General features: G+C 50.1%; 1 protein-coding gene and 1 pseudogene across 2 annotated transcripts; both read right to left on the bottom strand.

Annotated features, from left to right (window-relative positions):
• Positions 1-2,384: 2,384 nt before the first annotated feature.
• Positions 2,385-3,320, bottom strand: LOC311428206 (olfactory receptor 14A16-like; annotated as a pseudogene). The gene has a single exon. The product of its transcript is annotated as an olfactory receptor 14A16-like (transcript).
• Positions 3,321-24,100: 20,780 nt separating this feature from the next.
• On the bottom strand, positions 24,101-25,066 carry LOC311428205 (olfactory receptor 14C36-like; the record flags this gene model as incomplete). The annotated part of the gene is made up of 1 exon (XM_084539736.1): positions 24,101-25,066. The coding sequence occupies one exon, from the start codon at positions 25,064-25,066 to the stop codon at positions 24,101-24,103; it is 966 nt and encodes a 321-aa protein (XP_084395862.1).
• Positions 25,067-26,969: the final 1,903 nt, after the last annotated feature.

Here is a 26,969-nt window from a genome sequence, read left to right as displayed (position 1 = left end):
TGCAGGAGCTGGGACTGGAGCGGCTGCAGGAGCTGGGACTGGAGCGGCTGCAGAATCCACCGTAGGGGTCACAGTGGCCGTTGGATCCGTCACAGGGTTTGGAGTGGCCGCAGGGTCTGTCACTAAGTTGACAGCAGTATCAATGGCAGCTCGATAGGCATGAGCCAGGCCCCAGCACGTTACAATGATTTGTGTTACTTTGGAACTGCCAGAATCATTACACCTTTTTTTCAAGCATTCTGCCAGTTTTTGAGGATTTTGCCATTGTTCAGGGGTGAATTTCCAACACACTGGGGGTGCCAACTGCTCTAGATGCCTGCCCATATCCACCCATACTCCCTGCCACCCACAACTATACTGCCTCCGGGCAGATCTCCGGATGAGCTTCATAAGTAGTTGTTTAACTTTAAGCAGAACCTGAAGTGCATTCAGGAGGCAGAACAACAGGACTATGCTGGTCTGAGTATCCCAAGGATATTCAATATCTTGGAGAGCTATTGTAATAAACTCGGAGGATAAGAGGGTGGTGAAGGAGGAAGGGAGAGTGATCAAGGAGGGTACAGGGGTGGTGAAGGAGAAAGGGAGAGTGATCAAGTAAGAAAAATTATCTTCCCCTTTCCCCTCCACAGATTGACTCCCTAATGAAAAAAGGCAACAGATACAATTGCTAATAGTTTCCAAAATACAGTTTCCAAAGTATAGAATCGAAGATGTTACTGAGTACAAATACCAGGTTAGAGTCATGGCCAGATATTTCATCATCTCATAAGCCACTGATACAACACACAGTACCATAATGGTCTGAAACCAGGGCCCGGAGAGGATAAACAACATGACAGAGAGCACATACGGAAAATAACGTGCTATAATACTCAATTTGGAAAACAGGCGCAGCACAGTTGAGATTAAAGCAATCAGCATTATGACAAGTGACTATTAAGCAGGTCTAATACTTATACCAATTTTAGTTTAACACACTCTGGTCAGATCTGCCGTTATCTCAACCTTTCGAGCCCCACGTTGGGCGCCAAAAAGACTGTCGTGGTTTAACCCGGCTGGCAGCTAAACACCACGCAGCCATTCGCTCACCCTCCCCCCTCCCTCTCTGGGACGGGGGAGAGAAATGGAAAGTGAAGCTCGTGAGTTGAGATGAAGACAGTTTAATAAGACAGGAAAATAATAATAATAATAATAATAATAATAATAATACAATGATGATAATAGTACTACTACTAATAATATGTACAAACAAGTGATGCACAATGCAATTGCTCACCACCCGCTGACCGATGCCCAGCTTAACCCCGAGCAGTCCGGCCCCCTCCCCCCGGCTAGCCACCCCTATATATTGTTTAGCATGACGTCAGATGGTATGGAATACCCCTTTGGCTAGTTTGGGTCACCTGTCCTGGGTCTGTCCCCTCCCAGCTCTTACTGCACCCCCCCCAGCCTGCCCGTTGGCAGGACAGAGCAAAGGCTGAGATGTCCTTGGCTTAGTATAAGCACTGCTCTGCAACAATTAAAGCATCGGGGTGTTATCAGCACTCTTCTCATTCTAAGCCAAAACACAGCATTCCACCAGCTACTAGGAAGAAAATTAATTCTGTGCTAACTGAAACCAGGACAACAAGTCATGTGCAGAAGCAGATAGGGAATTTCTTGCATCCAAAACACATCTAGTTATCAATTTCCACAAGGCATGCTTGAGCTCCTGGCTCCTCATGCTACAGATCAGGGTGTTCACTGCTGAAGGCAGCACCGAATACACAACTGCCACCGGGTGTCCAGGGATGGGGAGGAGATGGAGGGAGGCTTCAGGTAGGCAACCATGACAGGGCTGAGAAAGAGGGACACCATGGCCAGGTGAGGGAGGCACACAGAAAGGGCTTTGTGCCAGCCCTGCTGTAGAGACGACAGGACTGTCACCTAGATACACAAGGTCAAATCCAAATACACTGCTCCTACCTGTGGCAGCTGGGCTCTTGGGCCTGAGCACCTATTTGATGCTGGGACTGCTTCCTCATTTCCAGAAGAGATGGGTAGAGGAGGATACTGAGACCAGTGAATTTCCGCTGAGTTCTTTATTGCCTTTAACTACCAAGGAAGCCTGGTTCTGTATGTACATTAGATTAAATAGTCAAAGCTAACACAAAATATAACATTCAGAATGTTAAGAATTAGATTATTAAAAACAAAATAAAATATTGTTCAAATATTAACAGAGAAAAATAATTTTTAATATGTTGTATCATTTTACGGAATACCCTTTGATATCTGTTAGGACTAGTATTATTGATTATGTTACGATAACACTAGTAGCTATAAAAATCATATATAATATGAATGATAGTATTTTATTACTAAGTATATGTCTTTGGAGTACATCACTGATGCTTAAGAAGCATGTATTGAAAAAGTTTCCTCACTGCATGCTTGAGCTCCTGGTTCCTCATGCTGTAGATGACGGCGTTCACTGCTGGAGGCACCACCGAGTACAGAAGTGAGACCACCAGGTCCAGGTATGGTGAGGAAAAGGAGGGGGGCTTCAGGTAGGCAATTATTCCAGTGCTGACAAACAGAAAGACCACGGCCAGGTGAGGGAGGCACATGGAAAAGGTTTAGTGCCGGCCCTGCTCAGAGGGCATCCTCAGCACAGCCCTGAAGATCTGCACATAAGAAAATGAAATGAAAACGAAACAGGCAAATGCTAAACAGAAACTAACTACAAGAAGCGCAACCTCCCTGAGGTAGGCATCTGAGCAGGGGAGCTTGAGGATCTGGGGGATTTCACAGAAGAATTGGTCCACAGCATTGCCATGGCAGAGGGGCAGGGAAAATGTATTGGCTGTGTGCAGGACAGCATTGAAAAAAACACTACCCCAGGCAGCTGCTGCCATGGTGGCACAAGCTCTGCTGCCCAGGAGGCTCCCGTAATGCAGGGGCTTGCAGATGGCAACGTAGCGGTCGTAGGCCATGACAGTGAGAATATAAAACTCTGCTGTAATCAAGATGACAAATATAAAGACCTGTGCAACACACCCTCGATAGGAGATGGTCCTGGTGTCCCAGAGGGAGTTGGCCATGGTTTTGGGGACAGTGGTGGAGATGGATCCCAGGTCGAGGAGGGCGAGGTTGAGGAGGAAGAAGTACATGGGTGTGTGGAGGCGGTGGTCGCAGGCTATGGCGGTGAGCATGAGGCCGTTACTCAGGAGGACAGCCAGGTAGATGCCCAGAAAGAGCGCGAAGTGCAGGATCTGGAACTCCCGCGTGTCTGCGAATGCCAGCAGGAGGAACTCACTCACAGAGCTGCTGTTGGGCATTTGCTGACATTGAACACAGTTTTCTGTTAAGGAGGAGTATGTAGAGCAAAATTATAAAACCTCTCTGAGGAAAACCTATTAGAAGTCTAAGAGCACCCCCAGCCCGAGCCTCTCCCTTTGCAGGAAAACCTTTCTGCTGCTCTCTTGCTTGAGCTGGGGCTGACTGAGAGTGGCACTGGGAGCAGGGGCTGCTTTGGGCTGCAGATGAGTCGTCCTTCCTGCTGTGCAGCAGAAGGAAAGCAGGAACATGGGGGAAACTCAAGTGCAGTCCACTTATCAGATCAGTGAGCTTTGCAGTGTTGTTACAAGCAACTCATCCGAAAACACTGTAGAGCAAGGTGTAACTTCTTTGCTTTATTTTCTAGTAGTTAGCCGTATAATTCTTAGGACGATGATCACACTTCTGTGTTTTCCCAAGATGAAAGTGGAGACAGCTGAGAGCAGAGAAGCCCCAGTCGAAGTGAGGCTGCACAGAATCCTCACCTCAGCTCTGGTATACCTGATCAGAATCTCAGCTCTTCCCTCCTAGCCGGGGGTGCCGAGGCCTCACTCCAGCTGCCCACAGACAGCCATCCAGCAGCACGGACAGTACCTTAGCATGGAGGTGTTTCTCATACAGGATCCTGGATAACACAAGTATGCCATGAGAGAGGTAAGACCTGACAGAGAGGAACATGCAGCCCAGGAGAACACCCCACAGACAGAGTTGGATATCCACAAGCTGGGGTGTCGCAGTATCCCACTGCAGTGTCTGGAGGAGGTTTGGCCACCCTGCTCATGGAAGACCAGGGGCAGCTAGGTTATGGCACTCCAAGTGGTTTCTGCCAGACTTCCCCACCTCGCAGTGCAACCCAGCAGGACTCTCAAAGCCAGTATACTGCGTTGCCCACTGCCCTCCCAGAAACAAGACCCAGGAGGAGACCCTTCCAGGACCTGCAGCTGCATGGCCCTGCAGCCAGACACTTACCTTGTCAAGGGCTGTGCACATTTCTCCTGCAGGCAGCTCTCAGCATCCTCCCACTCCCAACTGCCTCCAAGCCCTCTCTCCTTCTCTTCTCTCCCTGTGCCACCTGCGGTTAGAGCTCCCAGCCCTGCTGCGCTGTGCAGAGGAGCTGCTCCTGGACAGAGCTGTCTCTCTACACCAGGGCATCTTGCCAGGAACTGCCCTTGGGCCCAGGAGCCCGGCCCAGCTCAGCAGCACAGGCCCAGCCCAAAGCATTGTAATGACTCCTCTGGTAGCTTTGGTGATGAGCCCATAAACCTCAAGCACTGAGAGACAACTGAAGACATCTCTCAAGAAGTCCAAATTAGATGCAAGTTTCCTGGAGTTTCCCCCTGAGAGGAGCACTGACACAGCCTCCCTTGGAGCTCGTTAGAGCAGAACACTGGAGGCAGTGAGGACAAGGAGACAAAGGCAATGTGAAGTTGACACTGATGTGTGGACAAAGTGGATGTGTTTCACCAAGCACAAGGGCAGGCCTTGACGCCCACCCTCTGGGAGGGGAGATACATTCACAGAATCACAGAATCACACAATTTCTAGTTTGGAAGAGACCTCAAGATCATTGAGTCCAACCTCTGACCTAACCCTAACAGTCCCCACTAAACCATATCTCTAAGCTCTACATCTAAACGTCTTTTAAAGACTTCCAGGGATGGTGACTCCACCACTTCCCTGGGCAGCCTGTTCCAATGCCTAACAACCCTTTCGGTAAAGAAGTTCTTCCTAACATCTAATCTAAAACTCCCCTGGCGCAACTTAAGCCCATTCCCCCTCATCCTGTCACCAGGCACGTGGGAGAATAGACCAACCCCCACCTTGCTACAGCCTCCTTTAAGGTATCTGTAAAGAGCAATAAAGTCGCCCCTGAGCCTCCTCTTCTCCAGGCTGAACAAGCCCAGCTCCCTCAGCCGCTCCTCGTAGGACTTGTTCTCCAGAACCCTCACCAGCTTCGTTGCCCTTCTCTGCACCCGCTCAAGCACCTCGATGTCCTTCTTGTAGCGAGGGGCCCAAAACTGAACACAGTACTCGAGGTGCGGCCTCACCAGAGCCAAGTACAGGGGGATGATCACCTCCCTAGCCCTGCTGGTCACACTGTTTCTTATACAAGCCAGGATGCCGTTGGCCTTCTTGGCCACCTGAGCACACTGCTGGCTCATATTCAGCCGACTATCCACCATCACTCCCAGGTCCTTCTCTGTCTGGCAGCTCTCCAACCATTCCTCTCCCAGCCTGTAGCTCTGCTTGGGGTTATTGCGCCCCAGGTGCAGGACCCGGCACTTGGCCTTGTTGAACTTCATGCAGTTGACCTCAGCCCATCGGTGCAGCCTATCCAGATCCTCCTGCAGAGCCTTCCTACCCTCGAGCAGATCGACACACGCGCATAGCTTGGTGTCATCTGCAAACTTACTGAGGGTGCACTCAATGCCCTCGTCCAGATCATTGATGAAGATATTAAAGAGGACCGGCCCCAGCACTGAGCCCTGGGGAACGCCACTAGTGACTGGCCTCCAATTGGACTTGACTCCATTTACCATGACTCTTTGGGCCCAGCTATCCAGACAGTTTCTAACCCAACGAAGTGTACGCCAGTCTAAGCCACGAGCAGCCAGTTTCTTGAGGAGAATGCTGTAGGAAACTGTGTCAAAAGCCTTGCTGAAGTCAAGGTAGACCACATCCACAGCCTTTCCCTCATCCACCCAGCGCGTCACTTTGTCATAGAAGGAGATCAGGTTTGTCAAGCAGGATCTGCTGTTCATAAACCCATGCTGACTGGGCCTGATTGTCTGCTTGCCCTGCAAGTGCTGCCTGATGACTCTCAAGAGGATCTGCTCCATGAGCTTCCCTGGCACTGAGGTCAAACTGACAGGCCTGTAGTTTCCCGGGTCTGCCCTCCAGCCCTTCTTGTAGATGGGCGTCATGTTTGCTAGCCGCCAGTCAACTGGGACCTCCCCCTATCAGGGCTCTTCCTGGGGCAGTAGGAGATGGGGATTTCTTTCTCTTCAAGTCCACTCTCAACATCCTGAAGTCATTTTTGTGGCATTATTTCTTTTTCATGCCATTTTTCCCTACAGAGAGAAGGTAAAACATCTCCAAAACCACCCTTCAGGCAGTCTCAGGCTACTTTTGCTCTGCTTGGATGCTCCATGCCACTGGCCAGTGAAACCCAAGTCTCTCAGCCTCTCTACACAGGGCAGGTGCCTTATACCCTGAACCCCACCTTGGCACGACCTCTCTGGGCACTGTCCTGCAGCTCTTGTAAATGAGGAGCTACTCACTGGGACAGCCTTGTGCAAGTGGGGTCACACCATATTTGAGATGAGTCTGATAACTCATATTTTCTTGATGGACATGCTCCTCATAAGGCAGCTCTTTAGGAAGCTAGCCTGGCTCCTGGTGAGCAGGCCCCACTGTTCGTATGGCATCCCTCGTGGTGCTCAGGACCTCCTCCTCCTGGGCGCTGCTCACTCAGCAGGGTCCCCATCTGCCCTGATATGTGGGGTTCCTCTTCCTCTTCTGTAGGACTAGGCTCTTCTCCTTGTAAATGTTGTGAGGAATGTTTTAACAATTCGTATCCATAAAGAACAATTCTGTTTGAATCCTGTCTGCCTCTGGGCCCTGCACTGGCAATTTAATTCTTGAACCACAGATGCAGTGTGTCCCAGTCTCCCCCTCATTCTAGTCAATTTATCAAGTCTTCAGTAAATACTCCTTAAATTTATGAACCTGTTTGCTTTTGTTATTCCGGACTTCTATTTCTAACACTGCTATAGATGTGTCTGTGAATGGCTGGGGAAGAATGTTTTAATTACTCGTGAAGCTGTTTGTGTTTGATGTCTGGGAGTTTCAGAACAACTGATAACAACTAGTGACTGTTATGGGATACTATGCGGATCTTTGGTATCTGGTTAGAGGGGCCGAGAGATTAAGAGGAAGGAAAAAGAAGCTGAAGGACGGCTGGGAGACAAGACTTGAAGAAGATGTTCCGTAAACTTGGCATGGTGCCAAGTAAGTACAAAGGGGGGGAGGAAGACTGCGAGCCTTCAGCATGGAAGACCCCTAGAGACCCCCAGAAGAGACCCCAGAGGAGACTGATGCGCATGCTCCAGTAGGAGGGACTGCACCCTGGAAGCTAATTTTAATAATCTATTTTTTTAGAAGTAGTAATGAATATGTATTAGTCTAGGAGCATAAAAATCAGCTGCTTGATGTAACTGGTGTGCGTCCTGGTGGAGCGGAGACTCCCGGTGCACCCAGCGCTGTTTGCTTACCTCTATTCCTTTATATTCTTTCAATAAATCCTATTTTTTTTATTTAATCCTAATTTGAATCCTGACCCATTTATAACAATTTGGGGGCTCGTCCGGGAGGGCTATAGTTCCTGAATTCTGATTTAATCTAGGAGAGGCGCCCCACCATTTGGTGGCTCCTGTTTGAGTCAGATCGGGACTAATGCCATCCTGAACCTGAATAAAGGTAAGCAAAGGATTTGATTTTTTTGAGCTCCCTTGCCGGCTGTTTTTTGCCCGTAATTCTGCGCGCGAAGATCCGGACGAAGACGACAGGGTCGTTTGGATACCATTCGGTTGGATTCTGGTGTCCGGGATCAAACCAGACGAAGACGACAGTCGTTTGGATACCGTCTGGTTCGATCCCAGACGAAGATGCTTGTGGATACCGTCCGGTTGGACTCTGGACGAAGACGACCGATTCGTAAGATACCATCCGGTTGGGTAAAGGTACGGTTGCCTGTGTTTGTGTGTGAGAGTGTAACTGAGGCTTCTAAAGTCTGCGTAGAAGTCTTTTTGTTTTCTCACTGGTTCTAATCTCCTGTCGGGGGGGCTGGGCTGGTGAAGAGAGGGATACGTGGGTGGGTGATAGGTCCTAAGCCCCCTGCAAGACACTCTCACTAGGGTCAACCAAGGGCTGTGGGAATTGCCACTAGTAAAATTCCCAGATGGGTCAGATAAAATCGAAGACCAAGGACCAGAAAGGGAGCAAATTACCAGATATATGACCAAAAAGTCCATTATGAATGATTAGAAATTGGAACAATAGGGGCCCCAGAAAATTAAAGAGTAAATTGAAAATGATCCAGTATTATATGATAGAATGACCAAAAGAACCCTTAAGACCCCATGTATTTTGATCCACGGAGGACAGGGTCTGTCAGGCTTTGAACATTAATAGTAGAATACCCGTGGATCCGGCAAAGAGCAAGCTGAAACACTGGAATTAGAAATTAGAGAGCAATTGATTAAGAATGAATATGTGCTACATTTGTGCCTGTGCTGCACTTATACCACCAGATAACAGGAGCCTCTCGGACCCTGAAAACCAGATCAAAAACAACCTCATGGTTCAGACTTTAATCAAGGGGTCTGAGATAAGGAGGACTGTTCACAAAGGGATAGGTTATGCATATGTATAGGAATGTTCATGTATATGTAACTCTTTACTAAAGCAATTTGCCACATTAGGAGTGCATGACTTTGGTGGGACTACCTGCCCTGTGCTGCATGGAACTGAGTAAACATACCTACTTTACAATCTTACTGATTGTGGAGTCAGCTTTCTGTGAGTCATTTTGGTGAACCAGGCAGGAGACACTCTGCTTGGCTGTGGGATCGGCTGTGGAGCAGACACCCCTAGGTGCACCCTGAGTGTTTTGCTCGGAGGGGACTCCACTCTCAGCTGCTCACCGCAGGAGCAAAGATCTCCTGAAACTGCAGACAAACGGTATGTTTTCGGCTGCTGGAGGGATACTAACTGGAGTGTTAATAGTTGTATGTGTTTTTATGTATGTATTTTGTGTTGACATTTTGTATATTGTAATATTTGCATATTGTATGTATTTTGTGTTGAAAGTATTTGTGTAAGTGTAAGGGTTTGAAACAAAGTGTTACAAGTCACTTCACGAAGAACACAGTCAGAGACAATACTTATTTGGTTGGTTATCATTCTATTCCTGTGGTATGAATGAGATGTGTTGGAGGCCTCCGTGTGCGATTGTGCTGTGTGAGTGAGATGCAGCATCGCTGCAAAGCGAGTGCAGAGTTCCGATCCATGGTTCCATACTCTCTGCAAGGGGAGTGGGCAGAGACGAACAAAGTGCGTGACAGACTGAAAAGAAGCGCTGTTTTATCCAAGTTTTGAGTGGTGGTGCCTAATATATGGGCCCGGTGTATCTTGTGTATCTTGTGTATCCTAATTTTGCTCTTAAATGTTTTGACTGTGACAAGAAAAAGGCAGGAGCATGCTCTGACTCTACTGGTGCTTTCGGCTGTGCTTCCTGCAACATATGAGGCCCGCACAGGCCGAGACCAGGACTCGCTGAGACCTGAACAGGCCGAGAGACCGGAGCGGCGCCGAGAGACTGGAGCAGCGCTGGGAGACCAGAGAAACTACGGAGGGACTACCGCTGGACGGAGAGAGCCCTGGGATGCTGCAGAGCCACAGACGGCTCTGAGAGACACAGAATAGACCTGACAGAAGCTGCAAAATGCGGGGAAATTGAAGTAATTGTGGAACATCCGAGATCGAGTTGCTACAGGAGACCAGAGGCGTCAGTGGACACTGGCAGTCGACTCTCACCGTGAGGCGAGTCGGCACAGAGCAGAGGGGCGGACATCAGGACCCTGCAGCCTGTCTGACGGAACCATGGAGGCAGCGGCAGCGGCAGCTGTGCTGCTTCACTTTAGCATTCTTTTTATAAAAGGTTTATCTTGCAATGCAAAAAAGACTATTAGTCCCCAGATCGGTGTTATAACCATTACTAATGACGACTTAGCTCTATTGCAGGGCAGGAGTGCAGAGATGCAGATTACACTGCCAAATGACCACCGGCAGGCTCTTTCACAAACCTAAGGTTGCAGCTGGCACTGCCTGCAGCCGTATAGCAGACGTTACACTCTCTTTCCTAACTAGTAATCATGTGTCTCATCCAGTTGTGGTGAATGGTCAGTGGCAAAAAGAAAAGGAGGATGCCACTGACACTAACAGCATGGGTAATAGGAGTAGTATAAGTGACACAGGTGACGGTGCGGGGCACTCTGCCTGCTGCTCGCCTTCACCTGACTGTGCACTGCTGCCGACGGTGCTAGAGCAAAATGTGAAGACTGCTCAGATGGCAGTGATGAGAGTGCTTGTGTGAAAAGATGTGTGAAGAAGATGTGTGCTGAATCTGACTTTGTGTGCAACAGTGGTCAGTGTGTGCCAAACAGATGGCAGTGTGATGGGGATCCGGATTTTGAAGATGGGTCTGACGAAAGTGCTGAGCTGTGTCATATGAGAACAGTGTCATGGAAATGTGATAGTGAAAAAGACTGTGACAGTGGAGAAGATGAAGAGAATTGTGGCAATGTGACAGAGATCCTTATTGTAAGGATGGAAGTGATGAAATTAACTGCCCTTCCTGGACCTGCAGGCCAGACCAGTTCAGATGTGAAGATGGGAACTGTGTCCATGGGAGTAGGCAGTGCAGTGGTGTGAGAGACTGTCTGGATGGCACTGATGAAGCAAACTGTAACAATGTTATTCAGTGCTCTGGACCTGGCAAATTCAAGTGCAAAGGTGGAGAATGCATAGATATCAATAAAGTGTGTAACCACCAGAGAGAGCCATCCTGAGCCATTTATAACAAATGTCAAGAAGTTTTTGTATGTAAGATTCTGCAGTTTCTCAAGGTTCCCCTGGACAAATGCCCCATTCTGTGAACTGTTAATGTCTGCAGGGAGATGTCTCATCCTAACTGTGCTATCTCTCACAAGATAAAAACATCAGCAGTTGCAGGGATTTTGAGCAGTAGAGGAGTAACCAGTTGAATGGAGCTCCAGCACAGTGTCATAGAAGGGTAGAGGATGGAAGGCTGCCAGATTCCACCTTTCTGTTCTTCTCCTGTATGCTGTTATTTCTCGGAAGCTGAGTCCTAAATGTTGTTAGGTTGTGCAAAGATAAAATATAGAAGGGCCAAAGCCCAACTGGAGCTCAATACGTCTATTACTGTTAAAGACAATAAAAATGTTTTTTGTTTGTTTGTTTGTTTTTTAAATATAAATACATAAGGGAAAAAAAAAAAGATAGAGAGAGAGAGAATTAAGGGGAATCTTCATCCTATGTTGGATGTGAGAAAACAGAATTAGAAGAGATGAGGAAAAGACTGAGGTACTTAGTGCAATCTTTACCTCAATATTTAGCAGCAAGACCAGTTGTTCCCCTTGTACTCAACCCCCTGAACTGGTAGATAAAGATATTGAATAGAATGAAGCCCTCATAATCCACAAGGAAATGGTTAGAGAACTGCTATTCTGCTTCGATGTACTCAAGTCTAGGGGGCTATTTGGGCTCCACACATTGGTACTGAGGGAGCTGGCTGAAGTGCTCACCAAGCCTCTTTCCATCATTTGCCAGCAGTCCTGGCTATCAGGGGAGGTCCCAGTTGACTGGTGACTAGCAAATATGACAGCCATGTACAAGAAAGACCATAAGGAAGATCTGGGGAACAACAGGCCTGTCAGTCTGACCTCTGAGCTGGGGAAGCTCATGGAGCAGATTGTCTTGAGTACCATCACACAACACTTTCAGGACAATCAGGTGATGAGGCCCAGTCAGCATGGGTTTATCAAAGCCAGGTCCTGCTTGACAAATCTGATCTCAATCTATGGGAAAGTGACGTGTGTAGTGGGTTTATGTGGCAAGATTTTGGTAGCTGGGGGCCATAGGGGTGGTTTCTGTGAGAAGCATCTAGAAACTGCCCCATGTTTGGTAAGGGCCCCATTGTTTTCCTGAGCTGAGTCAATAAGCGATGTTGTTTTGCACCTCTATGAGAATGTATTTAAGACAGGGAAAAAAACGCTGTGCAACACAGCAGCTAGGAGAGCGAGAGGAGTGAGGAACGGCCTTGCAGGCACCAAGGTCAGTGAAGAAGGAGGGGGAGAGGTGCTCCAGGCGCCAGCGCAGAAGTCCCCTGCGGCCTGTGGTGAGGACCATGGTGAAGCAGGCTGTCCCCCTGCAGCCCATGGAGCACCACGGTGGAGCAGGGTTCCACGCTGCAGCCCATGGAGGAGACCGTGATGGAGTAGGTGGACCTGCACTGACGGAGGCTGCCGCCTGTGGAAGACACCTGCCAGAGCAGATCCCAGGCTGGACCTGTATCCCATGGAGAGGAACCCACGCAGGAGCAGGTGACCTGGCAGGAGCTGCTGCCCGTGGGGGAGCCAGGTTGGAGCAGTTTGCTCCTGAGGGATGGACCCCGTGGTACAGACCCATATCTGGAGCAGTTCTGGAAGAGCTGCTGCCTGTGAGAAGCCCACGCCGGATCAGTTCATCAAGGACTGCATCCCGTGGGTGGGACCCCACAGCACAAGGGACGAGAGTGACTGAGAAGGAGTGGCAGAGAAGAAGTGCTGTAGACTGATCATAATCCCCATTCCCCCATTCCCCTGCGCCGCTTGGAGGGAGGAGGTGGAAGAGGGTGGATGGGGAGGGAAGGTGCTTTTGGTTTCTTTCCTTTGTTTCTCACTTCTCTAGCTTGTTAGTAATAAGCATTCAATCTTACTGTCTCCTTATGCTGAGTCTATTATGCCCATTACAATAATTACTGCATGATTTTCTCGTCCTTATCTCAAGCTTTGAGCCCTTTTCACATATTTTCTCCCCATTCCTCTTTGAGGAGGGGGAGTGAGAGAGTGTCTGTGGTGGAGCTCGGCTGTCCACTTGAGTGGAACCACGACAATGTGTTCAGTGGATGAGGGAATGGCTGTGGATTCCGTCTACCTAGACCTCAGTAAGGTTTCTGAAGCTATTTCCAACAGCATTCTCCTTGAGAAACTGGCTGCTAAAGGCCTGGATAGACGTACGCTTCATTGGGTTAAAAACTGGCTGAACGGCCGCGTCCAAAGAGTTGTGGTGAATAGAGATAAATGCAGCTGGGGGCCACTCACTAGTGGTGTCCCGCAGGGCTCAGTACTGGCTCCAGTTCTCTTCAATATCTGCAGTGATGATCTGGATGAGGGGATCGAGTGCTGTATCAGCGAGTTTGTAAACAAGACCAAGTTAGGAGTGAGACTTGATCTACTCAAGGGTAGGAAGGCTCTGCAGAAGGATCTGGATAGGCTGAACCCATGGGCTGAGGCCAACTCTATGAAGTTCAACAAGGCTATGTGCTGGGTCCTGCACTTGGGGAATAACAATCCCACTCATGCAGGGAGAAGAGAAGCTGGACAGCTGCCTGGGGATAAGGGCCCTGGGGATAGTGGTAGATAGTTAGTCGAATATGAGCCAGCAGTGTGCTCAGGTGGCCAAGAAAGCCAACAGCATCCTGCCTTGTACCAGGAATACTGTGGTCTGCAGGATAAGACATATGATTATCCCCTGGTAACTCAGACCTGGTGAGGCCAAACCTCAAGTTCAGCTCTGGCGCCCCTTGTGTAAGAAGGACAGGGAGCTATTAGAACAAGTCCAAAGGAGGGCAGAGCATGATTCATGGGCTGGAGCACCTCTCCTATGAAGAGTGAGCTGCTGCCTCTGGGCAGCCCACGCCGGATCCGTTCAGCAAGGACTGCATCCTGTTGGAGGGACCCCACAGCACAGGGGACGAGAGTGATCAAGAGGGAGCAGTGGAAAAGAAGTGCTGTAGACTGAACATAACCCCCATTCCCCCATTCCCCTGCACCACCGGGGGGGACGAGGTGGAAGAGGGTGGATGGGGGGGAAAGGTGCTTTTGTTTTCTTTCCTTTGTTTCTCACTTCTCTAGCTTGTTAGTAATAAGTACTATCTCCCTATGCCGAGTATATTTTGCCCGTCACAATAATTACTGTGCGATCTCCTCACCCTTATCTCAACCCTTGAGCCCTTTCATCATATTTTCTCCCCGTTCCTCTTTGAGGAGGGGGAGTAAGAGAGCAGTTGTGGTGGAGCTTGGCCGCCCACCCGAGTAGAACCACCACAACGACACAACCCTTTTGTAACAACACAGAAGCATCCTCCTGCAGAACACCAGGAGCTTTGTGGTGCACCCAAACCTTCCCAGGCATCCAAACAATCCCCTCATGCTCCAAAGCACATCCCTTGACATGCAAGTTTCAAGCCAGGGAACCCAAGCACCTCCTGAATCATCATGACAGGGCTCAAAAGCATCTCCTTGGAGACATCAAGCCCCTACCTGGAGCATTCAAGAATCTACCCTAAATAAGAATATCCTTCAAGCACCCAAGCATCTGCATACTTCTCTCTAATACCTTCTTGGAAGACCCAAGCACCTCTCTGTGGAAGAGTAGCATCAGCTGTGAGCACCCAAGCATCTCCATAGGGCACCCACAAAAATCCTTGCAGGACCCAAGCATCTGCACACAGCAATGAAGTGCCTCCTTGGAGAAACCACACAAGCATCTCTCTGGGGAACACAAGCACCTTCCTGGAGGACCCAAGGATCTCTCTGGAATCCCCAAGCATTTTTGCATGGCACACTAGCATCTCCTCACTTGAGCCAAGCAACCTTCCTTGAGCACACGAGCATCTCTCTGGAGCACCCAAGCATCATCCCAGAGCATCCGTGCACTTCTGTGGGACACCTTTCCTTTGATGAGAAACATGTCCTAGGGCTCACAAGCACTACTTTGGGCACCCAAGTAATTCCCAGATCACACAAGCATCTCCCAGAGGCACCCAAGTAGATTCTGAGAACACCCAAGCATCTCTTCGGAGCAATAAAGCACTCACTGGGTCACCCAGGCATGTCCCTGGAGCACCCAGATGTGCCCCCGGGCACCCAGGCATCTCCTTTGAGCATTGTAACATCTCCCCAGAGCACACAAGCACCTCAAGGGACAGCCGAGATCTCCCATGGGCACCTCCAGCCCCTCCCCATGGTTCACAAACACCTCCCTGGGGTACAGAGATATGTCTCTGGAAACACAACACATCTCCATAGAGCACCCAAGGCTTTCTCTGGAGCACTAGGAACCTCCCTGGGGTGTAAGAGGGGCAACCAAGAACCTCCCAAAGGCACATAAGCATAACCCTGGGGCATACTAACATCTTTCTGGTGCACCTGGTTCTGTCCTGGTCATGCCAGGTTCTCCCATGGTCACCCAAGCTCCTCCCTGGAGTCCCCAAGAATCTCCCCACTGCACTCCAACATCTGAGTGGAAAACCCAGGTATCTCCTCAGGGCTCCAAAACAACACCTGGAACACCAATCTTCTCATGGGAGCTTATCGGCCACTTCCTGCAGTAGCCAAGCATCTCACAAGGGTACCCAAGCACACTGCATCACCCAAAATACTCTCTGGAGAAACAAACAAGACGGCCTTGTTTGCTTGCTCCTCCTGATCAGGTGGCCTGTAGCAGACCCCCACTCCAATGCCCCTGTCCCTGCCCTCCTATAACCCTGACCCATCAGCTCCCCGTCAGCTCCTCACCCATCCCCAGGCAGAGCTGCAGGCACTCCAGCTGCTCCTTGACAGGGAGGGCGATGCCCCCTCCTCATATCCCCAGTCTGTCCTTCCTAAAGAGCCTGCGTCCTTCCATTCCAATATGCCATTCATGGGAGGCATCCCCTCGTGTCTCCTCAGTGCCAAAGAGGTCATTTCATAGCAATGGGCACAGATGGGGCTGAGGGACTCCATGGCTTCTTTTTCCTTAGTCTTTGCCAAAAATCTCCCTCTCCTCTGTGCTCAGGGATATGGGAGAGAATCAGAAAATGGAAAGAAATTGTCAGTTAATGTAAAAACAGTTGAAGAGGACAGAAAAGGAAGGAAGGATAATAACAAAGGAATTATAACCAGCAAGGACAGCCAGCAGTGTACTGGGCTGTGTGAGCCAGGAATGGCCAGGGGATGCAGAGAAGGTGGGATCCAGAAGACAGCACCCAGATTTCAGGTCCTCAGGACAGGAGGGATGTCAGCAAGCTGCAGTGGGTTTAGCACAGGGCCCCCAAGATGCTCTGGAGCACTTTGCCCATGAGGAGAGGCTGAGGGTGCTGGGTTTGTCCAGCCCGGGGAAGGGCAGGGCGAGGGGGACCTCCTCTGGGTGTATCTCTGGGGGGGTTGTGGAGGATGAGGAGCCAGGATCTTCAGCTGGGTTCAGGGTGGGAGGACAAAAGACAACAGCTGTGAAAGTGAAAGAGGAGAGCTTCAGGCTGGAGAGAAGGCAAAAAACCTTCTCACCATGAGCTCAGCCAGGCATCACCCAGAGGCTGTGCAGTCTCCATCTTTGCTGGTTTTGCAAAATGCAACAGGATCAAGCCCTGAACAGCCTGTTCTGACCATGCTTGTGACAGCTTGGGCTGCAGGCCTCCTGAGGTCACTGCCAACATGCCTTATGGTCCTTTGACCTCAGGCCCAGTTTCTGGTGGTGCCAGAGGAGATGCTGTGGAGCCTGAATCCTCCTGTGCTGTAGGGGACTGCCAGGCAGGTGAACAGCTCCTCTTCTCCCTTGGCTGTAACTGTAGCCTAGGACATACTGCCTCAGCCATCTCTGCATTACACCTCCAGCTCCTGTCTTCCAGCTGTAAGCACCTGAAAGTCCATTGCCTGGATGTGCTCTGAGATGTGGGAAGAGATCTGGGCTTTTCTGGGGTGTGAGTTCTCTCCCTCTGCACAATGCTCCTCTCGGAGATGGTCTCATTTTTCATTTTCTTTCCTACCTGGAGGGAAATGCATACTCTGTCCTGGCCATAAAGCTGAGCATGTTAACTACATTTGCCACACTTCCACATCTCCTGGATCTGTCACCTGGAAAAGTGAATATTGCGTGCATGTTCATGGCCCTGCTTTCTTCCACCTGTGCAGCAAGGTCCACATCTCAGTGTTATGTACGCTTTTTGCAAAGACTGTGAATTGTCATGGATATGATAAGATTCTTCGGGGGGGGGGGGGGGGGGGAGGCACGGAGGCACAGGGCTTTGTACAAGATGCAGAATGATCTTAATGGTGTTGGCCTAACAATACTAGAAATGTTTTGAAAGTGTCAATAAAAATAAAAAAGAAAACAAAATTAAACAGAAATAAAGTCAAACTTCTAAAGCATTGATAATTTATGGATGCACATTAGCAGCTTTTACAAACTTTGGTGATTCTGCTTTCCTTTTTTTTTCATAGTTAAAAATGGCCAGTATTGATGCTTTGACACACTGCCCAGCCTCCACCTGCAGCTCCTGAGGGCCTCCGGTATCAAAAAGGTCCTCTTGACAGCTGCCAGCCCCAGGCAAACACCTCCAGTACAGAGGGGCCCTTGAACCCAGCAAGGTCGGCCTGGAAAGGTGAACAAATTATTCCAACATAGGAATGAAAATAAAAATAAATAAATAAATAAATAAATAAATAAAAGAGCATGTGTTCATCACTTTGAACACTCTACCTAGAACTGTCCTTGTATGGCCATCCCTTGGGGAAGGTGAACCTTATTAGCTGCAGCTTGCACTGGGCACACAGCTGAGGAGAGTGTTTTACTGTTTACTGAACTGCACCACACTTAACTTTGGTTGGTTTTCAATGGGGAGCAATCCTTCTGTGCCTGCGTGCAGGCAGTTCTGTGGAGAGAAGGGCTGGGAGTTGGTGCAAAGGAGCTGTAACATGCAGCTGCAGCCCTGACTGGAGAAGTCTGATGCGAGGAGAAGTGCTGCAAGTCCCAGGTGGCTCCTGAGAGAAATGATGGGGCTGGGAAGGTGAGGAGCAAGGTTGCCCACGGAGTGCCTGGCCTCAAGGGACTGCCTTTCCAAGCTGACCAGGCCTCCTTAGGAGACTCTCTGGATCAATAGCAAAGGGAGAGGGCAGGGAATTGAAATAAATCAATAAAGAATCCAGCTTGAAGGGAAAACTCCCTTATTATCAACTGCTCATTGAAATGTGCTTCATTCACTAGCTTTCAGAAATATCCCCAATTAGACGTAAAAGCCTTGAAGCCTTGAATGAACTGCTGGGCAGAAAGAGGGCACAGGAGGGCTCTCTGCATTGTGCCGAGCCCCAGGGTGTATTTGGCACTGAGTCCATGCACCTCTGATGCTGAGAGGAGATAGCGCAGGCTGTTCAAGAGGTTAAGGCCAGGAGAAATGCTGAAGGTTCTGGGAGTGTTAATTGGTCCCACTGGGGGCCATTACCACCACAGCTCCCCCTTGGACTTGTTAGCAAAGGAAATGGGAGGCAGTGATGATAGGCAGGCAAAGGCAAAGTAAAGGTGGCCCTGATGCCAAGGAAACCTTGATGTGTTTTATCAAATCAAGCACCAAGGCCTGACACCCAGCTCTGGGAAGAGAACTTCTGTCCCTCACGCTGCTCTTCAAGGGGCAGTGGGATCTGGGGTGTGTGATGGCAACTAAAGGACAACAGTACAACACCAGTGTGCAGGACTGCAAGGAGGCCACATGGTTCCAGTGCCAGGAGCACAATGTGTCATCTCACAGGCTCCAGTGGCAGAGACAACAGCCAGAGCCACGGGGACAAAGATTTCTGCTGTGTCAGGGCCTTCCAGCCCTGTCAGTGCCCTTGGACATCTCCCCACAGGTTGTCCTATCCTGTCCCATGCATGAACCATTTTCCCTGCAGCCTGGAGACATCCAACCTGCTTCCCCACCACAGCATCTCCCTACCCATACTAGGGACTCCTTGTGCTCACTGCCTCTGACTTAAAACACAAGCCATGGGCTGAAGCAGACACCCTCTGAGTCACCACAGCACTGCCCTTGGAGTGTCATTTCTTCCTCCTCATCACCACTCTGGACCTCCAGAACAGCCACTTCATGGTGGATTTCCTTTCTCATGCTCTTTACCCTTACCCAAAATGTGCCATCATCTCTGAAAGCAGATTTCTGTCTGTCAGGAGCTCCTACAAGGGTGCCCTGAGCCTGTGCTTCACCAGGCCTAGGAAGCACAGGGCTCTCAGCCTCCACACACATGACCCCTAGCCCTGTCTTGGCACACCTCCTCTGAACCCTCTCCTTTCCTCCCTAGTCCTTCAGAAAAGAAGCCTCACACTGGGAAGCCCTCTTCCAGTTATGGCCACACCAGTGTGGAGTCATGGAAGAGGGGAAGTCCCTTGCCTGGGTGGACACATTTCTCCTAGATCATCCCAATGTGGATGTGACCATATCCGTGTTTAACACTGCCAGCTCATATGGCATCCCTGGTTGTGCCCAAGCACTCTCCTCCTGGTTGCTCTTCCTGCAGTCCGGTCTAATCCTACTGTGATGCATGGAGCTGTGCTGCCCCTGATGCAGAGCAGAGCATCACAAGATGGGAAAGAGAGGCTCTCTTCTCCTTGGAAAACAGAATGCGATTTATCCACCAAATCCCAGCGTTTCACAAGGTCGTCTGCAAGGAACACTTACTGTCAATGGACAAGTCTCAGGTTAGGAACCATGTAAAGAAACTGGGAACCGTGAGCATGGTGGCCCCAAGACCTGCCTGCCCTCCTCCTGCCACATGCCATCAGACGGCTGCAGCAGAGGGGACCCACAGCCAGCCCCTGGCTGGGCTCTGCCACTCGCCTCTCCAGTGCCATCCCTGCTGCCTTGGGGTGCTCTGTGAGGTGCTGGGTGACCTCACAAGGCCTGCTGGCCAGCACATCTCCTGCAGGGCAACCAGCAATGCAGCAGGGACCTCACCACGGCCCTTCCATTCCCCTCTCTCCCCTCATCCCTGGCCTTGTCTCTGCTGGCAGGAGCAGCCTTGGGAGGGGCTTCCTGGTCTCCCCTCGATACCAAGATCAAAGGTAAAATGGTCTCTTCCTTGACAGAACAATGGCATCAAATTTGAAAAGCTCCATTAGCAGATAGGTGAAACCTTTCCTAGGTTTTGTTAGAGAGAAGGAAGTTTAGAAACTTTCATCCCTCATGTTACTTTAGTCACTAATTAGTCAGCTTTATCTATAAGAGCCTACAGACTTGTCTCAGAATGAGGGCAAAGTGACCCAGGCCTAGAACATGTATCAGAAGATTAGATGAGGAACTCATGCTATGCATATATCCTTGGATGTGTAACCAACTAAGCTTTGTATGCATGCCTGAGATGAAAGAATAAGAGAAGAAAGGTTTTGATGGCTTGAGCATGGACAAGAACTGGATTCAACTAACGAACATAGTGAGGAAGGTTACCGATGACCACCAGAGACCCCTGAGAGATGGGAAACAAATGTGCATGTGTCAGCAACACTTACTGATTATAATGAGTTACAGGAAGTAGTATGAATATGTTTTGGGGAAATCTGATTAACTTGTATGTTTTGCTTATATATGACCCCTATAGCTCAAACAGTTCTGTAAGCACTGGAGTGATCCCCTGTGCGTCCAGGACCTCAATAAAAGAACGCTTGCTTTCTAAAACTCCAAATTGAGTCTTAGAAAGTTACTTTGACTGGCTTTTACAGTATCACCCTCGCCTCCTGCCAGCTGCTGCCCTCTGAGGATCCTGCTGTGAAATATGTTCATCTGATTTGTGTCAGTATGGAACAATGCTAGGGCCTCATGGTATGATGAATGTGACCTTTTGTCTTACATACACTTGTATAACCACAAGTCCAAGAAAAACAGAGTGGTTAATGTATATAGTTCTTATATCTTGCAAAGGAGTGTTTTAGCAATTTGTGTCAATAGAGAGCTTGAAGGGAAACGTATTTGTAGGCTTTTCCTTGGAGTCTCCGATATCTGGGGGGTTTCAGAATTACTGCTAACTATTATGACTATTGCATGGGACACTATGCAAGTCTCTGATATCTGGCCAGGAGATTAAGGAGCAGGGGAGAGCTGAAGAACAACTAAAAGACAAAGCTTGCAGGGGACACTGCACAAGTCTCTGACATACAGCCAAATTGGACAAAGGAGAGGGACAAGAGGGAGGAAGACTATGAGCCTTCAGCACGAGAGAACCACAGAGACCCTCAGAGGGACCACCAGATACGCATGCTCCAGTAGGAGGGTTTGGATTCCAGAAACTAATTATAATAATCCTGTTTTTTTTGGTTGTTGTTTGTTTGTTTTTTAAGTAGTGATGAATATGTATCAGCCTAGGAGCATAAAAATCATCCACTTGATGTAACTGGTGTGCATCTTGGTGGAGTAGAGACTCCCAGCGCAGCCAGTGCTGCTTGCTTACCTGTATTCATTTAGTAAATTGTAAACTTTGATTATAGTCCGATTTTGAAGACTGAGCCATTTATTACACTGGTACAAACGTGGCCCCACACCAACAGCACTGCTCGTGCTGCCTTTGCTGCCTCACCCTGTCCTCTCCCTCGACTCCTTGTCTTTTCCAGGCCACACATTCCACACCCAAACGCATCCCTTTGCTGTGGCCACCCTCTCCCCTGCCCAGTGGGATGGCAGAGCCAGGGCAGGCCATGGTAGAGTTAGGCTGTGTAGCACCCATGCAGAGCACTTGTGGCAAAGTGGGAGCTGAGACTGGGTGGTGCAGAGGAGGCCCCATGCAGGAAAGATGAGGTTAAACAGCAACTTTGCAGGCGGGGTGTCCATCGTGGTTTCACATGGGAGGCTTCTGGCCATGAAGGGGCAAGGGTTGGGTTGACACAACTTCTCTGGGCAACCTGTTCCATTGACCACCACGCCCAAAGGAAAGAATGTCTTCCTTATACCTAATTTTAAAGCACTCTCTTTTAAGCCCCCTTTAGGTACTGGAAGGCTGCTATAGGGTCTCTCCAGGCTGAAGAGAACCAGCTTTCTCAGCCAGTCTGCATTGAAAAGTTGCCCCAGAATCTCTGTCTTGTTTTTGGCCTCTTCTAGACTTTTTCTAATACTTCCATGTCCTTGTAGAGTTTGGGGCCCCAGAGCTGAATGCAGTACAGAAAAGCAGAGCTGAGGGAGAGAATCACCTCTCTTAATCTTTCGGCCAAATTTCTCTGATGCAGCCCAGAATACAGTTGGCTTTCTGGGCTGCAAACTCACATTGCTGGCACAGGTTGAGCTTCTCATCCACCAGTACCCCACGTCCTTCTCCTCAGAGCTGCTCTCTACCCATTCTCCACCCAGCCAGTATTTGTGCTTGGGATTGCCCCAATCCAGCTGCAGGACCTTGCACTCGGCCTTTGTGAACCTCATGAGGTTCCCACAGGAAAATCTCTCAAGCCTATCCAGGTCCATCTGCATATCATCCCTTCCCTCCAGTGTATTGACTGCACCACCCAGCTAGGTGTCATCAGCATACTCGCTGAGACTGCACTCAGTCACACTGTACACATCACTAACAGTGCTGGTCCCAATACTGACCCCTGAGGAACACCACTCTTTACTGACCTCCACTTGGACATTGAGCTGTAGACTCCAGCTCCTTGAGGGTGACCATCCAGACAATTCCCTACCCACCAGGTGATCCATCCATCACATCCATGTCTCTCCAATTGAGAGACAAGGCTATGGTGTGGGACAGAGTCAAATGATTTGCACAAGTCAAAGTTCATGACGTGAGTTGCTCTTCCCCTCTCCACCAATGCTGTAAACCCATCGTAGAAGGCCACCAGGTTTGTCAGGCACAATCTGCCCTGTGTGAAGCCATGTTGGCTGTCACCAACAGCCACCAGTTTGTTTTCACCACCAGTCCAGAAGGCAAAGTAGTGTGACATGTCAGAGAGAGGCATTTGCAATGAATCTGTGCAACGAGGATGACAAAAATCTCATGGGAACACTGGGGGTAATTACTGGAGTTCTGCACAGAGAAGTGTCAGGGCTCTGTGGGGTGCCCACATCTAAGCTGGCCTCGTGCACTGCTCATTCACACTGGGCTGTTCAGAGACATGAGTCCCTGCCTTACACATACACAGTGCACTGCAGCACTTGCAGGGTCCCTCTGGCTCCTGCAACCACTGCCAGAGGCTGGGAAGCACCTCAGCAATGTGGTGGGTGCATCGCCCTGCTCTGTCCTCCTCTGAGATGCCCCACAGAATGAGGAATGGGCACAGGGACCTTGGCGGTTCAAGGAAACACATTGCAGAGCTGCATTCAGGTCTCGCACTTTGGACTAGACAGTCTCTGAAGGTGCCTTCCACCTGGACTATTCTGTGCTATTCAGGCAGATGCCCCATGGTTGTTACTCTCAGGAAGAAGGGACCTGAAGACACTGTGCCCCACTGGCCTTCATGACACCCCTAGGGATAGCTGATGGCCTTTGTGCTCGCTCTTGTTCCTCTCTCCATGTGCGCACGATGTGCCTGCAGGTAGCAGCAGCTGCAAAGGGTTTCTGTTCCTGTGTCTGTCCTGCACCTGGACAGGCCCTGCTCTTCTCCCAGCACATCCTATGTCCCAGGGAGCCTTTGTGACTCTCGTTGAGCATGTTCTGATGTGACAGCAACTCTGAAAGATGATGTGAGCCTTCAGGCATGGCTCTTTTAGGAGGGAGATGCTGTTCTGGAAGCCAGCTGTGTAACTCATGTGCCCACTGCCTGTCCCTGCCTGCAGTCCCAGCACAGCCTCACAGCAGCACTGGCACCAAGCTACAGGAGCAGCTAGGCCTTACTCCGCCAGCAGGGCTCAGCAGGAGAGGGTGAGTGGCAGGAGAGCAGCTCTGCATGGACCCAGCACTGGTGCTCCCAGGCTGGACTGCCACAACTCTTTTCCCCTCCACCTCTACACACAAGCACTGCCTCTGCAGCCACAGAAAACATCTCAGAAAAAGGATATAAGACAAAAAGTCATTTTAATTGATTTAAATACTCAAGCAAAATGAAGAATTATATTTCTTTCTGGAAAATATTTGATAAAATAAAATTGAGAAAAAGCAGAACACCAATAACAACACAAGAACATAATACCCACTGGCTTTGCCTATCATGAGCAACATTACAAGGGGTTTACAGAAAAAGGCAGGGAATATATTGCTGAAGAAAAACACCCAGTCATCACTTTCCACATGGCAACCTTGATCTCCTTGTTCCTCATGCTGTAGATGAAGGGGTTCACTACTGGAGGCACCACCAAGTACAGAAATGCCAGAACAACATCCAGGGAAGGGGAGGAAATTGATGGGGGCTTCAGGTGGGCAAAGATAACTGTGCTGAGAAAGAGGGAGACCACAGCCAGGTGAGGGAGGCATGTGGAAAAGGCTTTGTGCCGGCCCTGATCAGAGGGCATCCTCAGCACAGCCTTGAAGATCTGCACATAGGAAATAACAATGAAAACAAAACAACCCCCAAATAGAAAAGCAGTAACTGTACTAAGTTGAACTTCCCGTATGTACGAGTCTGAGCAAGAGAGCTTGAGGATCTGTGGGATTTCACAGAAGAACTGGTTGAGAGAATTGCCACAGCAGAGGGGCAGGGAAAATATGTTGGCAATGTGCAGCACAGCTTGGAGAAAGCCACCGCCCCAGGCAGCTGCTGCCATGTGGGCACAAGCTCTGCTGCCCAGGAGGCTCCCGTAGTGCAGGGGCTTGCAGATGGCAATGTAGCGGTCGTAGGCCATGACGGTGAGAAGAGAAAGTTCTGCTAAATTCAAAAAGATTATAAGAAAGAGCTGTGCAACACATCCTGAAAAGGGAATGGCCTTGGTGTCCCAGAGCAAATTGGCCATGGCTTTGGGCAGAGTAGTGGAGATGCAGCCCAAGTCGTTGAGGGCAAGGTTGAGAAGAAAGAAGTACATGGGGGTGTGGAGGCGGTGGTCGCAGGCTATGGCAGTGAGGATGAGTCCGTTGCCCAGGAGAGCAGCCGGGTAGATGCCCAGGAAGAGCCCAAAGTGTAGGAGCTGCAGCTCCCGCGTTTCTGTGAATGCCAGCAGGAGGAACTCAGTGATGGAGCTGTTGTTACACATTTATTGTCCCTGAGCAAGCTAGTCTGTCCAAAAGAAGAAGTGACATTGTAAAATTTAAGGTCTTCTCTGACCAAAATACTTTGTACGTCTCATAGAACAGTCACACAGAACACATTCTTTCCCATTCCTTTCACAGGAAGAGCTTTCTGCAGCTGCTTGGCTTACCTCTGCTTGGTGTTCTGAGGGTGCCAAAAGAAGCAGGGGGCTGTGCTGTGGGCTCTGCAGCAGTCAGTCCTAGTCTACAGCAACAGGTAAAAGGGAACCCTAAGTGATCTGAGAAGTCCACTGGGCAAGGTCATCACCCTGTCTGCATGATATGAGGACAAGGTCAATTCCCTCAGAAACAGCAAAGGTGTTGTTGGTACTGTCTGTATGCTGAGGTGTGTGAGGTGCCTCAGAGCAGCAGCAATGCTCAAGAAGCCTTAGTCTCTACTACAGATGCTCCTACTCCATTACCATCCTTCTGCCTCAGCACACGGGCAGGCAAATGAAGCACGTTCTAAAAAGTGCACTGCCTTCACGTAGCTCTTGCCGGGCAGTTCTGCAGTGCAGTGCCCTTGGGAGGTGTGTGGCTGTGAGCAGCCTGCCCCAGGCAGCAGGCTCTGGGCAGCAGCAGGACCCTGCCCTGTCCTGCCCTGCGGTACCAGGGGGGCTCCTTCCACCTGCAGCTTCTCCCTGCAGCCCCTGGGCAGCTCCCCAGGCAGGCTGAGTGCTGAACCTGGCAGGTAGCAGAGGCCCTGCCTTGGCACACAGCCCTTGGTGCACAGCAGGGACCCTGCTCTGCACCACAGCCCTGGGCACCCCTGCCTGCACCCCCAGCTACACAGCCTGCAGCCGGGCCCAAGAGAAGGGAGCCCTCGGGCCCTGCACACTGACCCTGCAGCACACAAACCCTGCATGTCCTTCAACTCCAACACCGAGCGTCCTCCTGACAGCTCCCATCAGCTGAGGGTTGGGCCAGCTCCAGGAGAGCCCTGCAGGGTGTGCAGCAGCATTGCCCTGCACCCAGAGACTTACCATGGGGAGGTGGCTGGCAAGATTTCTCCCTCTGCCAGCTCTTCCCTGCCTTCCTATTCCAGGCTTCCCTGAACCTCTCTCCCCCTTCTCTCCTCTCCCCATGCCAGCTGCACGCAGTGCCCCCAGCAATGCTGTGCCTGGCAGAGGAGCTTTATCTGGGTGGCTGAAGCAGCTTCTCAAGTAGTCCAAGTCTGATGCAAACTCCAAAGCCTCTCACAGTGTTAACGGTCCCACTGAGGGACATTACTGACAAGGCCTCCCCATGGACTTGTTAGAGCAGAAAAGGGCAGGCAGTGATGAAGGGGAGGCCAAGGCCCAGGAAAGGGGGCCCTGATGCTGAGGAAACCTTGATGTGTCCCATGAAGTCCAACAGTTGGGCCCTGACCCCAGCTTCTGGGAAGGGAGATGCTGTCCCTCCAGCAAGGTTTAGGGCTCTTCTTGGGTCAGTGCACAGTGGGTAAGGGCAGTGCCAAGTACAAGGCTACAGGAGGACATCCCCCAGGCTCCTGGAGGGGGATGAGGAGGCCTTGAGGCCCTATTGCTTTAAGGATGACGTGTCTCCTCATAGGCATCACTGACAGACAAGAGCCAGAGCCCAGCACACAAAGCTGTTGGCTCTGTCGGGGCTTGCATCTTGCAAAAGATCCTTGACAATAACCACCACAGGCTGTCCTATGCTGTCACGTCTGCACCTGTTTTCCTGCAGGACTTAGATACCCACCTTGCTTCCCCACCTTGCTCTCACCTTGCTCTGAGCACCTTCCTGCCTTGACTGATGTCTCTCAATCTGCCCTCAGTAATCCATGAAACACAAAGTCAGGGGCTGATCCGGACATCCCTAGAGAGGGAGGGAGAAGGGTGAGTAAACCTCTACAACAATGTAGTA

The sequence above is a fragment of the Aythya ferina genome, assembly GCF_964211825.1.
Source record: "Aythya ferina genome assembly, contig: HAP1_SCAFFOLD_36, whole genome shotgun sequence".
Taxonomy (NCBI): Eukaryota; Metazoa; Chordata; class Aves; order Anseriformes; family Anatidae; genus Aythya; species Aythya ferina.
Note: the sequence above shows the minus strand (reverse complement) of the source record. Positions and strands in the feature narration are given on the sequence as shown.